At 40.2% G+C, this 14,799-nt stretch overlaps 1 protein-coding gene across 1 annotated transcript in view; it reads left to right on the plus strand.

The window, feature by feature from the left end:
• Positions 1 to 14,799, plus strand: part of TTC39C (tetratricopeptide repeat domain 39C) — a 60,424-nt gene that overhangs the window by 37,507 nt on the left and 8,118 nt on the right. The window contains exons 7-12 of the mRNA XM_019547066.1: positions 2,623 to 2,716; positions 4,623 to 4,730; positions 5,188 to 5,297; positions 5,905 to 6,028; positions 6,766 to 6,863; positions 10,328 to 10,432. Coding sequence (XP_019402611.1) covers positions 2,623 to 2,716; positions 4,623 to 4,730; positions 5,188 to 5,297; positions 5,905 to 6,028; positions 6,766 to 6,863; positions 10,328 to 10,432 — 639 coding nt within the window. The remainder of the gene's footprint in view (positions 1 to 2,622; positions 2,717 to 4,622; positions 4,731 to 5,187; positions 5,298 to 5,904; positions 6,029 to 6,765; positions 6,864 to 10,327; positions 10,433 to 14,799) is intronic.

The following is a 14,799-nucleotide window of genomic DNA, read 5'->3' on the forward strand; positions in this document are numbered from 1 at the left end:
AATCAGTGCATAGCTTTCAGAAATCATGTGCAATAGTGAAGGAGAGACAACTTCAAGTTACTTAATCTTTGGTAGGTTTGCTGCTCCTTGCCGCCTTCATCTGCCATGTAAATGTTGTTAATCCTGGGTGAAAAGATGTCCTGCAATTAATCTTACCGAAGGCTCAGGATCTATATTAGCTCTGAACATAATAATTTCAGTGTACATGGTCCAAAGGTTTTATTGAATTGAGAGGAAGCATACCTTAGATATAAATCTAGCTGGTCTGCTATATCACCAAACTATTAATAACCAAGTAGTTTAAATTTAATTAATTTCACATCCCTCTTCACTTCCTCCTAACTGTGCTCATCTACCCATACTCTTTCCTTACTGTTCAAAACCAAGATGTAATTTTTCCAATATGACACAATGTTTCTTATGGTTTCCCCTCCTTGATAGACTTGAATGGGGGAAGTGCTGTGAGGTTCCCAAACTGCTGTCTGGGTCTAAAGAAGTAGAATATGGCTCTCTGAATTGCTAGTGAGAAATACCTCCCAATATATAGTGTTTAAATTTCTCTTCACTGTCAGAGTTGTAATTGACTGGGGAAAAGTCCTTTGATTTTGTCTCATTATCTCCAGCTGTTTCAGAAGACAGGTTATGGGCCATCACACGGAAGTATCTGAATACTAATTTAAAACTTTGTTTACATTTATCATTATGGGATAAAAAAGGAAGTAAAATGTTTCAAAATAACTGTAACGAAATCAAACTAATCTTACTACCTTGTTACAAGACTTACTGTATTTTCTCAAATACAAGAGTAAGTTTTTCCCTCCCTAATTGCATGGGGGAAAAAAGTCCCTTGTCTTATTGCATACAAGGAGATCTCACTAAATACATTGTCATTAAACTGGCCAAAAGCAGTATGTGCTTAGCCATGGAAACCAATTATGACATTGATTAAAGGTAGTGAACACTGAGCATGGCTATAAAGCACATGGCCCACATTGAGCAAACATACTGATGGGAACCTACTACAAAAATAAATTAGTGCAGCCTCTCTGAAAAAGACGTATGTAGTTGTGCCTCACTGCCAGCTCTTTTTCAGGTCACAGTGAACCACTATGTTCCATGCATTTTGACTTCCACTTCACTCCCACAGCTGAGCTGCATCTTTCTTTCCCTTTTCCCATTGTTCCTTTTCTTCACCAGCCTTAAATGCCTGGCAAACATCACTAAACAGAGCCCCAAACAATTCATCCTGACTGACCCCCTCTGTTGCCCCCTTCCTCAGCCTGGTGCATATGATTAGTGTGGTCCCATGAAGGGAAGCTGGACCAGGCTGCCCTGTATCTTTTGCATATACATTTTTGATGGATCCCAGGACTCATGACAAGAACACCCAGTTCCAGTCATGAGAGGGAGGCTAATTATCCCCACAAAGCTGGTGGGGGATGGGGTCAGGTGGGGGTCCCCCTCCACCCCCTACTTACCAGCATGGAGCCCAGGTCCAGCTCCCTGTGACAGTGAGCGGGGACTGCCGGAATCTCCAAATCGACTTTGAAGGCTTTCAAATAGATTCAGACCTTTTAATGGGTCTCCCAATTTGATTCGGAGATTCGGCCCCCAAGTCGGGCCTCATCTCCTCCGAATCGAATTGGATACCAAAGCTTTGCACAGCCCTAGTACTTAATAGGCCTGAGAAACTGCAGCAACAGCCTTTTGTTCTGGGTTTCTGAATCGCAAATATTAAGTATAATAATAAATTGGAGCAAAGAAATGTCTTTCCTGACACTTGGCCATAGCTGCAAGTGTGATAATAAGCTACTTTCAAATACGTTTACGCTTATTGGTTAGCTGCATGAATGAATTATTCACAGCATTTCACTATTCTTTTTCAGTTTTTTTGCATTTCTGCTTTGTGTTGTCTGATTTTTTTGCAGTGCAAGGTCTCTAGGGCAAGGATCAGACCTTGAATTTCAGACTGTATAGGGCACACTGATTCTCAGTTAATTGCAGGAAAATATCCATTCTTTGCCATTTCAGCCATTCCTGTGTGCCAGCTTTGTATTCTATATTTAAGCAATTCTGTCGGACTCTTTTGAGTTGTTTTACATTTAATGTGTGCAGCTTCCCTTATCTTCTATTGCGTTTTTGTTGTGTACAATATTATATACTGCACTTTCTGCGAAAGGGCTTTCTTAAAAACTGTTAGCATATTAAATGTAAGGCTTTGTCACAATTAGCTTAAGCTTTTGTTGAATTTAGACTAATGCCCATTGTTTGTACCTGAAATCTTATTTTTGCAGCAGAGTTAGCAATGGGAGCTCCCATGTAAAGTTCGGCTATTAGTAAGCATTGTACGTAATTCTTGAAGCCAGCTATTGGATTGTTCCTAACCTTAGGTCATTTAAAGTTAAGTAGTCTCTGGAATCTCTCTTGAACTCAAATCTTTTGTTCTTAGAATTTTTTTGCAGCTTTCTTGCATGCCTAGAAATTTTTTTTGTAAAATAGGACAGTCTAAATCTATTTTGCTAGATAATCGTTTTTACTTAATTGCTAGTAATAAGGAAGATGTATCAAATGATTGTTGTTTGTTCTGTAGTTAGATAACATTTTTAATGATTTTTTTTGTAGTGTCAAATCAACAGTGCCTTGACTTCCTTTCATACTGCTTTGGAACTTGCAACAGATCAAAGGGAGATCCAGCATGTCTGCCTATATGAAATTGGTAAATAACAGTTTGAGTACCGTACATATATTCTGCTCTTAGATTTTGATTAAACAGTAATAATGACAGGATCACATGAACTGGCTTTCTGTAGTTAGTGGGTTTTTTTGTTAGTTGAAACCTTGAACTGCACTAAGGCTATAAGCAGATGTCCTTGGAGAGGGATCAGCTGTGCATGGATATGTCCCAGCACAGCTGCTTTGCTTCATTGGGCAAGATGGACATTGCCTATTGTCCCACAGGGTCAGGCCCCTGATGTGCTTGGGTCTTCAGGGTCAGGGGCCTGATCCTGTGGCACAACTTCAAGGCTAGGGACAGAAATGACCAGTTCAAATCTGTAACACAACAGAAGTTCAGTGCACATAAACTGTTTGCTAAATGTCCAAAACCAGTTTTATGATAAACCTGGATGGATGTAGCATCAGTCTTAACTGATTTAGGTTCAGTTGGTTTATTGAACTTTTGTCCCAGATCCCCTCCGGATTCAAGCAGTCTGCTCCAGCCAAGCAGGAAGTTGTGCTCAAGGACACTCCCCCCACCCCCTCTGGCTCCTGTAATCAAAAGCAAATGTTTGTTTACTTGCTTATCAGTTTAATCTATGCAGCTTAGACTAACCTGAAAAGATTGAATTGATTCAGCTGTGGGATTTTTGACTGTCTGTACTTAGCCCAAATGGGGATTCCCTGGGCACACATCTTACACTGCTGCTCCCCAACTCAGGATGTGCCTCTGTAAGCTGGGAATCCCTAGGGGAATGCTGATGCATGCCTAGAGTTGGGGGACAGTAATGTGATATGTACACTGAGTGAATCCCCTGCTGTGTGTCTGCAAGCAGGGAAACCCAGAGGGTGCTCCTGAGCCTTTAGGGGCCCATTCCTGCAAGATAATTCCTTGAGTACTCAGGATCAGGCCCCTGAAGCCCCAGGAACACTGACCAGGATGACTGGAGAGTATGGGCAGTTCTGGGCTGCCCACATTCTGCTTCCATAAAGCAAAAAAACTGGCACCTATTGGAGCATTTACAGTGTGCCAAGGGGCATGGTTGTCTGTTTCCTTGGACTTTGTGCCACCATATAAATGTTTATGGGGATGCAAGGGCTGCATCTGAGTGCAGCCTGACTCTTGAGTGTCTTAATTTCATGGTAGGATTTGACAACTGTACATACAGCCTGTTGGACTCTATGATTTTGTGGTGTAGAAACCACAAGGGAGTCAGGTAGGCTGCATGAATCTGAGCTGGAAAATCTGTAATCTGCCATTTTCCTCTGGAAGTTTCATGAAGTGGGTAGAGAGTAAAAGGCCTGCTTCATCCATGGAATCATTCCCTTGCTGAGGATTAATAATCTTGATGGAATTTCAGAACACAGAGGGCCTGGTGTTACTCGCATTCATTCCTTTCTGCACAGCTAAAGACTGGAACTCTCCAATTGCTTCCGACTATATGAATAATGTGTATATTATTTTTCACACGTGCAGGCATGTAACTTAGAAGTGCTCCTAGTTAAAGGCAAATTGAAGGTGTGTGGGGCAGCTACGTACTACCTACAGAACTGATTAAGGTGCAAATAAATTCATTTGGCTTAAAACTCTGGAAACGTGTTCATTCCTAGAACTAGAGTTGATCTAATCTCTGAAATGTATTTATTTGCTTACATAGCAGCTGCATCCACGTATTTATGTATAAACTTAAAAGAAAAAATCAGTTTGAAATATACTTGTAGCATTTTTACACTTATTTGTTAAATACACAATTATTTGGATCGGCTTTGTGTTTATTGACTAGTCACAAGTGTAGATGCTAAGAAACGTAAGAGTTCTTTACTTTTACGTATTACATACAGTTGCTTGCACCATGTAAAGTTCATGTGTGTTCTGTGGTATTTAAATTGTTGTTCTCATTTTTTAGGCTGGTGCAGCATGATAGAAATGAATTTCAAAGATGCATTTGAATCTTTTGAAAGACTTAAAAATGAATCAAGGTGGTCCCAGTGCTATTATGCTTATCTAACAGCAGGTTAGTATTTTATCTCACTACAATTAGCAGTTGTGTGTATATTAAAGCAAGTCTTTGACCATGGACTCCTGCAGTTGTGGGAATTACCAGCACACTTAGCATTTTGTCATTCTAATTCTTCTCTTTTATAAAGCTGTGGCTCAGATTCTGTTTATGTAGCGATTTGATCCCCATGATTATAATAAAAGAATGTTTTATGTTAAACCTGAAAGTTAGATGTTCTCTCCTTTTTTGTGGATGAGGAACTGAGGTACCAAGATATTGTTTTGCCAAAGATTAAATAAGGAAGCTGGTGGTAGCACTGGGTTTAATAGTTTGCCTTGGTCCCGGTCCCATCTATATCACAAGATCATGCTCTTTTTCCTTTAACTTCATAATGTCCTATCTGCATTTTCCCTTTTTGCATATCCTGGGACAATTAGCAGAATTGTTTTTGTATGTATATGCTTTATTACAGTGTGTCAAGGAGCCACTGGTGATGTGAATGGTGCACAGATTGTATTCAAGGAAGTTCAGAAGCTTTTCAAAAGAAAAAACAATCAGATTGAGCAATTCTCAGTCAAAAAGGTTTGGTTGGCATAGGACCAGTAATTACAGTTGGCAATTATTTATCCTTATATTCAAGTATTTTGTTCTGAACAAAGTGTATTCTTTCCAGTAGACTGCTTCTCTAGAACTAACAGAAAGGATTCGGCACACAACAGTGCATTGTGATTTAATGAGCTACTCTGAGGAAGAAATGGATGGTAGTTCACTACTCAACTTGGTCTACATAATTTTTAGAGAAAAAATACTGTCACTCTTGCACTAGTATTTCTTCATTTCATTTATTCCTACTTCATTTTTACCTTGCTGTTATATCTACTGTACATTACCTGACATCACTCTGAAAGCTGAGGGTGGTGGGGGAAAGCTTCACAGGCTGATGATCACATGTTGACACAGCTACAAGCTACATGTTAAGATTGGTTTATTCATGTACCATTGTGACTTGAACCTTGGTTCAGAAACTGTGTATGTTGTCTGAAAGACTTAGATTTTTAGTTTTAAAGAGATGCAAGCTGAACTTCGTAGCCCTAATTTTTTTAAGATGTTACTGATGCACATCAAAACATTAGAATGATTGTGACCATATCTATTAGAAGACAAAGACAAATATTTGTGTTGTTTGCAGGCAGATAGATTTAGGAAACAAACACCGACCAAAGAGCTCTGTGTGCTGGCATCTATTGAAGTGTTGTATTTATGGAAAGCCCTTCCAAACTGTTCTTTTTCCAACCTACAACGTATGAGCCAAGGTAGGGGATACGCTTCCTGGACTATCTTCACGGAAACAGTATACTGCTTTCCTTCTGTTTGTTCTTTCATGTGGAAAGTAGTTGTTTGCATTAGCCTGAAGACTGAAATGACTAAACTAAGCTCATTTGGTTAATAATGTAAAAAAGGATGCACTGAAATTAGATTAACATCTAATTTTTTAGATAGATGTTGAAATTTAGGGAAAAAGACCCTTTTTAAGGGAAAAGTTGCCTTTATGACAGTGTTCTAAATCTAAATTCTAAATTTAAAACAAAATATTATCCAGCAATTCATTTATTAGTGTTTAATTCTTCTCAAAGTAAGTGTGCGTAACTACCATTTGTATCTTTGGGGATAACAGAGTATATAGTTGAGGTGGGGTATGATTTTAGACATTTCTGAGTATCTTAGTGGGGAAAGGTTTGTATGTGTTCATGCTCTGTGTGATTTCACTAATGATGTCTCGATAGAACTTGGGAGCAGCTTCATATAACTCCCATTTTAAAACAAATCCATCCACCATTGATATTTCCTCCTCCCACTAAAGGGTGAGATTGCACATACATCATATGCACACAGACTCTTGGAAGATTAAAACCTCATTACCTAAGCAGCTAAACCATGGAAAAAGGGCATTTTGTAACCTAAATTAAGATACCAAAATGCTTTTATTGTAAAAGGATGAATTTTAGCCTGTTTCTTATTTTGTCTTTTTTTTTTTTTTTTTTTTGTTAAGCCTGTCATGAAGTTGACGATTCATCTGCTGTTGGTTTGAAGAACTTACTTCTTGGTGCCATACACAAATGCTTAGGGAATTCTGAAGATGCTGTACAAGTAAGCTCTTAGAAGTCCAGTGATAGCATGGGAGGTCATTTGCAAGATATTTGAGGAGCTGAAAAAGAATAAATTTTATGAATGAATGAATAAGCCTTGTTTTGTCAGTGATCTTGTACTGAGTTGATGCTAATAGCGTGCCTTGAATCTTTTTAAAGTGTTCTGAATTATTAAACCGTTATTGAATTCCCTGTTGGGTAAAAGTAAATGACTGAGACATGGGCTTCAGCAACACTATAACTATTCCTGCCAAATCTAATGTTGAACAGACATACTGGATATCATAACCAGCAGTAGACTGAGAATTGTAGAAGGGTGAGAGAGGAAATGGATAAATTTCAAAATAATTTCCTCCAGTTCTAGTGGTAAGAAGTTAGGGGTGCACCGATAAGGATTTTCTTGGCTGATATCGATAACTGATTATTAACCAGCCATGTTGGCTGATACCAATCCAATAACCCGTATTTAGTAATAATGCAAGGCATTTTAAACTACTAACATAAATAAACCCTTTTTTTGTTTTTACATTTATAACACATGCACATAGATGAATAGATTTTTTGTGTTTCTGCTTCTAGAAACATTTTGTAGCAAAATAAACATGTTAAATTTTTAAAACTTTTACTTTTTAAAATGGTAGTTTTCAGTATAAACTTTATACACTTACATAATGATTCACTTGACAGCAAAGTCATTATAAAACTCAGTAGTGAACTTGTTTTACAAAAATCAACAAAGAAAATCAGAAAAAATGGCATAATCTTAACAATGTTGGCTTCAAAAAAAACTTGTGAGAAGTGCAGGTCAAGACATAAAAATGACAAATGAAAATGTTGAGGTACAGTTTAGTAGTAGATGATGTTGTAATAATAATAAATTACCAAAACTTTAGCATAGCAAGTGATTGAGTGGAAGGTTTTTCTTGACAAAAAGCAACATTTCTGCTTTTTCACACATCAGTCAGTTCCTCTTCGGTTCCTCTTCTCATCCACAACATGTGAAACTGCACTGAAAAGCTGTTTGCTCTCAACACTGCTGCAGGAAGCAGAGAGAAACTTCCATGCAGCTTCAGCCAAAATGGAAAACTGGCCTTTGTTGCTCTTCCAGTAGTTCAGTTTTTCAGCACTTCTTGGAAGTGTGGGCTTGCTGGTGATGCGTTGTGTCTGTTATGTGTCATTCCAGGCTTCTGTCTGTTATGTGTCATTCCAGGCTTGCATTTTTTTCCAGGTGCATCACTAACATTTCTGTAGCCAGCAGCTTTTTACTATTATCAGTAAAGTACCTGTCCTTGTATCTTGGATTCAGCAGTGTTTCAGTGCTGTAGAGAGGTTCTGATTCAATTTCAGCAAAGTGTGTTTCCATGGCTTCCAGCAAAGTAACTTTCATAGTTTTTAATTCTGTGGTCTGAATCTGTAACTTCCCTCAAAAGCTTTTTTAAGGCCACAATGGATGGGATGGCATCAGAAGCAGAGGCCAAGGATGAACACAGTTAACGTGTTACTTCTTCAAAACGTGCTACAACTATCACTACTTTTTCTGTCAGCCCCCACTGAAGTACACAGAGTTGCTGGGATTTCATGGTCAGTTGCATATGCTACAAGCAGGTGTTTCTGCTCCAAAAGGCTTTGCAGCATGTACTAAGTGCTGTTCCACCTTGTCTGTACGTCCTGCTGTAACCTCTTGGAAAGCATTCCAAGCTCAGTCTGCACCCCTTGAAGATGAGAATAGGCCAACAGCGAGTGTTTGAACAATTTTTTTCCGATAACCAGTACATCAGACTTGCTGCGCTGTGATAACACTTGGTTCACAACGAGCTGGAGTGTATGTGCTACACAAGGTAAACTTGGCAAACCAGTCTTTCATCACCTTTGCTATATTTCTTGCATTATCCCTAATAATGGCATGAACTTTTGTCTTCAGGATTTTTCATGCTGCAAACATCTTGTCAAATACCGTTTGGGAACTGCTGAACTCCTGGAGCTGTAATACCGCCCTGTAAATTATGGTTCGCGTCTACCCACTGTGCAGTTAAATTCAGCATTGACATAGATGATGCATCAGAGCTCCAAATAAGTCTTAAAGCTAAATGCTGATACACGATCATCTTCAATCAACTTCCATATGCGTTTTAAAACAACGCTGTACAGCTCTGGTAGCATAGTCTCAGCTATACACTTTCTGCTGGGCAGTGTGTAACGAGGCTCCAGGTATTCAGTGTGATGGCGGAATCCAGTATCTTCTACAGTGGAAAATGGCTGATCATTTAGAGCTATAAATTCCACTAAATGGCTAGTAATTTCTTTAGCCCTGGCTTCTCCACTTACAAATTTCTGTGTACATTTTATTGCTTCATGTAATAATAATAATAATTGCTCTGGCACAGATTTTTCTTGCCCTGCTTCTTTCTTCCCTGTATTCATCTTTTGGAAATCATTGTATTCGGTAGCATGCTGTGTCCTGAAGTGGTATTAAGTTCAGTGTGTTGAAATATTAGTGATGTTGTCTCCATGCAAAATATTTGCAGCACATATTTGGCAATCAGCTGTTCTGTTGTTCTTTTCAGGTACTTAAAAAGATTCCATATCACGCTTTTCTCCAACATATTTACCAGCTGATTGAGATCACACAGTGCAACGCAGTGTAGCATAAATCTTTACTGAATAAAAGGCTTCCTGTAGGCCCTTTATTGCCTCACCCACACCTGGCCCAGGTACTCTGGATACTGTATCTCAGCGGCTTCGAGAGCCATCAAGTAGACTCAATTAATTGCATCTGCTAGAGTATGAATTGCCATATTCCAGCAGACTAGCTTCTTATCATGTCCGTCGGCATCCCCACACTTAAAAATGGCAATGGGGGCACTTTAAGCATGGGTTCAGAAAACTGATTTTTTTTTTTCTCTCTTCCTCCTCCCCTTTTCTAAAAATAGCTTATTTTTTGTTCTAGCCTTAAATCTTGGGAACCATCATAATTGCTGAAGTAGGGTGTCCAAAATGTGGTCATTGGGAAAATTGCAGTTGTCTGTTTTGCTGTGTGGCATATCCCCCTCATTTAATATAGAAGTGTTACATGCATGGCCTCTTCTCTAACTCTGTCACATTTATTTTTAAAAACCCATTTCTTTGACTTTCCTTTCTTAGAGAACTACATTGGATCTCTAGTTTTTCCTACATGTAAAGATCTAAAACTTTTTAGTTGATTCATGAATCTTTTTGACACAAACATAACAAATGGGTGTTGAATTTTCCCAATTAGTGTCAGTCACAAATGCCTACAGAAACTTATGGTCACTGCTGTTAAAGATTATTTAATGCATCAGAAATTTTGCAGCGTTCAACTTCTGATATTGGGGTTGGTTCTGAAAACTTGATATTGAGGTATACATCTCTATTTTTCTTTGTAATGAAGAAAAAATCAAACTGAAAATGCTGAAGTGCTAACACTAATTTTTTTTCTTCTCTCAGTTCTTTCAACGGGCTGTTAAAGATGAATTGTGCCGTCAAAACAACTTGTACATTCAGCCATATGCTTGCTATGAACTTGGCTGTCTTCTGTTAGGTGATCCAGAGGTAACGATAGAGTACATGTGAAACTTGGGATCGGGGATGGGACCATCTATGATCAGTGATTCTTTAGAGTGAAAATGTGGAGAATTCTAAAAAGGATTGGGTGTATATGTTAATTTTTTAACATTTTGTTTTTTATCTGTGTGTAAAGTCTTAAATGAGATGGGTACCATGCTGTTGTCTAGGTGACAGTGTGAACATTTATAGATGCTGGCATACTACATTTAGAACGTTACAGTTATATTTAGCAGGGCTGGACATTCAAGTTAGTGACAACATGAGAATTACTTGATTCATTTTGCTTTTCACTTTTACATAATAAATATACATTTGAGGCTTTCTCAGATTTAATTTCCAGCCATCAGCTAATGACCTTATCTAGCAATCAGATAAACAGAGTCCTAACTCCCATCTTACTGCTTATTTAAAAAAAAAAAAAGATAAAAAGGAAAATTTATAAGAACAACAAATGGGAAGTAATAAATTTGACATGCGTAAGATATGTATCAAAATACGTCTCTTCTTTAAGAATTGTCCACCTTTGTCTTTCTGGCTTTGGGATAACCACATTCCTGCTTCACTCCATTGAAAATGCAGCAAACCTGGAACCCACTGAAGGTCCACATTGACTGGCTGTTAAGCTTTCCCTGATCAGATTGTGTTATCTTTCTTATTCTACAGTAACCACATTTTTTAATTGAAAAGCTTGTTCCAGGTAGTTTTTGGATGCTGAACTCTTCTTGCAAACTTGAGATGGTCTTCAAGATCTGTAAACTCTTTTAAACAGTATTATTTCCTACACTGAACTGCTGCAAATTGCTTCCCCAAACTGACAATATTAAATCCTTGGTCATTCTGGCTGCTTGCAGACATGTTAAAAAAAACAAAAACCCAAACAAACAAAAACCCATGCTTTACTGGAAGCAGCAGCACATTACTTTGATCTGGCCCTGCAGCATCTGTGTAGATCAGGTGCTTCGGTGGGGCCCCTTGGCACTTCTTTATCTCAAGCTGCTTCAATCAGCTATTAGATAAAAGTTAAAAAAGCCACACTAAAGCACCCCATATATACAGATGTCAGGCGAGCCAGGTCCAGTTAAGGGGCTGCCTCTTCTGGGCATGTGCTGGGCTCGGCACAGGAACACACTGAGTTTAAAACGCCACTTTTTTTAACATCTGCAAGCATCCTCTATTATTTATAAAAATAGTCATCATGATGATTACAGTGCCCAACGCTTCTTGCATAAGACCTCTGTATTCAGTTTCTTATAGCTTAGCAGAACACTGACCATTTAAGTTTTTTTTTTTTCCATTGAGGGTGATTGTCTTGATAGTTTTTTTGGATAATTTCAGCCACAATTATTCCACCACTTAGAGTCATGGAAAATTAGGGTAGGAAGGGACCTGTGGAGGTCATATACTCCAACCTCCTGCTCAAACTAGGACTGTGCCCATCTATATCATCCCAGCCAAGGCTTTGTCTAATGGGGTCTTAATAACCGTCAAGGGTAGAGATTCCACAAACTCTCTGGGTAACCTATTCCAGTACTTCCCTACCTTCCTAGTGAGAGTTTTTCCTAGCATCTAACCTAAACTTCCCTTGCTGCAGTCTGAGACCATTGCTCCTTGTTCTGTCATCTGCCACCACTGAGAACAGTTCAGCACCATCCTCTTTAGAACCAACCATCAGGTAGTTGAAGGCTGCTATTAAATCCCCTCAGTCTTCTCTTGTCCAGATTAAATAAGCCCAGTTCCCTCAGCCTCTCCTCAGAAGTCATGTGTCCCAGTCCTAACAATTTTTGTTGTCCTCTGCTGGACACTCTCCAATATTTCCACCTCCTTTCTGTAGTGGGGGGCCCAAAACTGAACACAGTACTGCTGAGGTGGCCTCACCAGTATTAAATAGAGGGGAAGAATCTTTTCCCTTGATCTGCTGGGAATGCTCTTACTAATGCAACCCAGTATGTGGTTAGCCTTTGCAGTAAGGGCACACTTCCAGGGACAAAGCAAAGAAAAAATTGTCTTGCTTTAAGGAAAAATTCTAGTAACTTTATCCTTGAAGAGCTTTCCCCCAGCTCCCATGCTTTGGAATAAGGGTTTGAAATATGGCAGAGGGCCTGCCGTGGTTCCAAGGCTTTTTCTTTTGCCATCCCTGTGAATATTTACCCAGATTTGATCAAATTTACAGCCTCTAAAAAACTTTAACTCATACCTTCTCAGAGGTTTGTTTAGAATTTGGCAGTTTAATTCTCTGAAGAGATTCTGTGTATCAAGCAGGCCGCCTTTGGCATCCTACAAAGTTATTAAGTATGCTCCATTTCTGGGTTACAGTGGTAGAGGAGGATAGTCTCTGAAATTGTTCTGGTCATTCAAAAGCTAGTGTAGTGCATGATGCATACATTTAGAAAGCATTTTTTCTGATGTTCTTAATGTGTTCCAGACAACTTGGAGGGGAAAGGAAGGTCACCTGTTTTGAATTGTGGGGGTGAGGGGAAGGAATCAGGTTAGGAACCGGAAACAGGAAAGAGAAGAAGCAGAGATAACATGGGCAGGATCAGGAGACGGGTGTAGGAACTGGGAAGAGATGGGCAGAAAAACATGTTCAAGAACAGAAGGTAATTTGGAGGATAAGAGCGGGGGAGGAAACAGAGATGGGAGTCGAGTGGGGGAAAGTGGTCAATAGCAAGGAGGAAACGGGTTGGGGGGGTTGGAGGAAACAGGGGTTGGGGGGGTTGAAGGAAACAGGCTAGAGGGCTGTTAGTACTTGAGCATCCTACCCTATAGAGCAGTGGTTCTCAGTCTTTTTAGACTCAAGTCATTCCTCTCTAACTTGTGTAAATTGAACAGCACCCCACTTCAAAAACAATTTATTTATTATAGTGCTTACCTCCTTGCAGAAGGGCCAAGCATGGGGGCAGAGGACCAGCTAGGCAAGGAAAGCCTGAGCCTGCTCTTGTCTGCTCATCTCCTCGCACTTCCTGGAGCACCCTGACACTGGCTGGGTTCCTTGACATCCTGGTTGGCAATCACTGCTGTAGACCCTGAAAGTTTGCATTAGGTCGGTTTTTTAGCCATGTAGCAAATAGCCATGAAATCCACTGGCAAAACATGTTTCCAGTTTCCACTGGTGATAGATCTAAGTTTAAAGATAATCTTTCTTACTAATGGATGCTTTGTTTACTTTGGCATTGGAGGATTGTCCTAAAGATCCCATCCCTGCTAGTAATGCATGTGTGGGTGGCCAGTATGATGCACCTTTTGTTTTTTCTGACTAGGGTATTTAAATTAGGAAATTCCCTAAATTAAAACTTCCAACATTTTAAAAGAACACTAAAGTTAATTTAAGAAATATCAGTTAAGATGGCTCATACAACCTTAAATGGACCTTTGTGTGTACATGTCATCTTATACAGTCTTTTCCATGGGACGCTTGACATTCGTTGCCCAAGACTTGACTTTAAATTTGCAAAATCAAGCACTTCTCCTACTTTGGAGTATTTTGTAAAGGTGTGTCAGGATAAGGGAAAGGAAGTTGAAGGTAGTTATGATGTTGAGGGGTAACCAACATGGGTTCGTGCCAGGCCGATCCTGCCTGACTATCCCGGTCTCTTTCTATGACCAGATAACAAAGAGCTTAGATGGGAAGGAGGAAGTTGATGTCATCTTCTTGGACTTCCAGAAGGCCTTCGACATAGTGTCCCACCCAATTCTGGTGGGCAAGCTGAGGGGCTGCAGCATTGACGAACACACGGTCACATGGGTGGCAAACTGGCTCCAAGGGCGAACGCAGAGGGTGGTGGTGGACAGGTCGATGTCGACCTGGGAGGGTGTGGGCAGTGGAGTCCCCCAGGGCTCGGTCCTTGGGCCGGTGCTGTTCAACATCTTCATTAGCGACCTGGATGAGGGTGTGGAGTGCACCCTGTTCAAGTTCGCTGATGACACCAAGCTGTGGGGTAAAGTGAATACACTGGCAGGCAGGGACCGCATCTAGGCAGACCTGGATAGGTTAGAGAAGTGGGCGGATCTGAACAGGATGCGGTTCAACAAGGACAAATGCGGGGTGCTGCACCTGGAGAGAGGGAACCAGCATTATGGTTATAGGTTAGGGGCTGACCCTCCCGGCAGCACAGGGGCAGAGAGGGATCTTGGAGTCAGGATCGACTCCAGGATGAATATGAGTTGCCAATGTGACGACGCAATAGGCAGAGCCAACCGCACCGTCATGCATCAACAGGGGCATCACTAATGGGTCCGGGGAGGTCTTGCTCCCTCTCTATGCAGCGCTGGTCAGGCCGCAGCTGGAGCACTGTGTCCAGTTCTGGGCGCCACACTTCAAGAGGGACGTGGAGAACCTGGAGAGGGTCCAGAGG

The sequence above is a fragment of the Crocodylus porosus genome, unplaced genomic scaffold (assembly GCF_001723895.1).
Source record: "Crocodylus porosus isolate Cpor-Errol unplaced genomic scaffold, CroPor_comp1, whole genome shotgun sequence".
Taxonomy (NCBI): Eukaryota; Metazoa; Chordata; order Crocodylia; family Crocodylidae; genus Crocodylus; species Crocodylus porosus.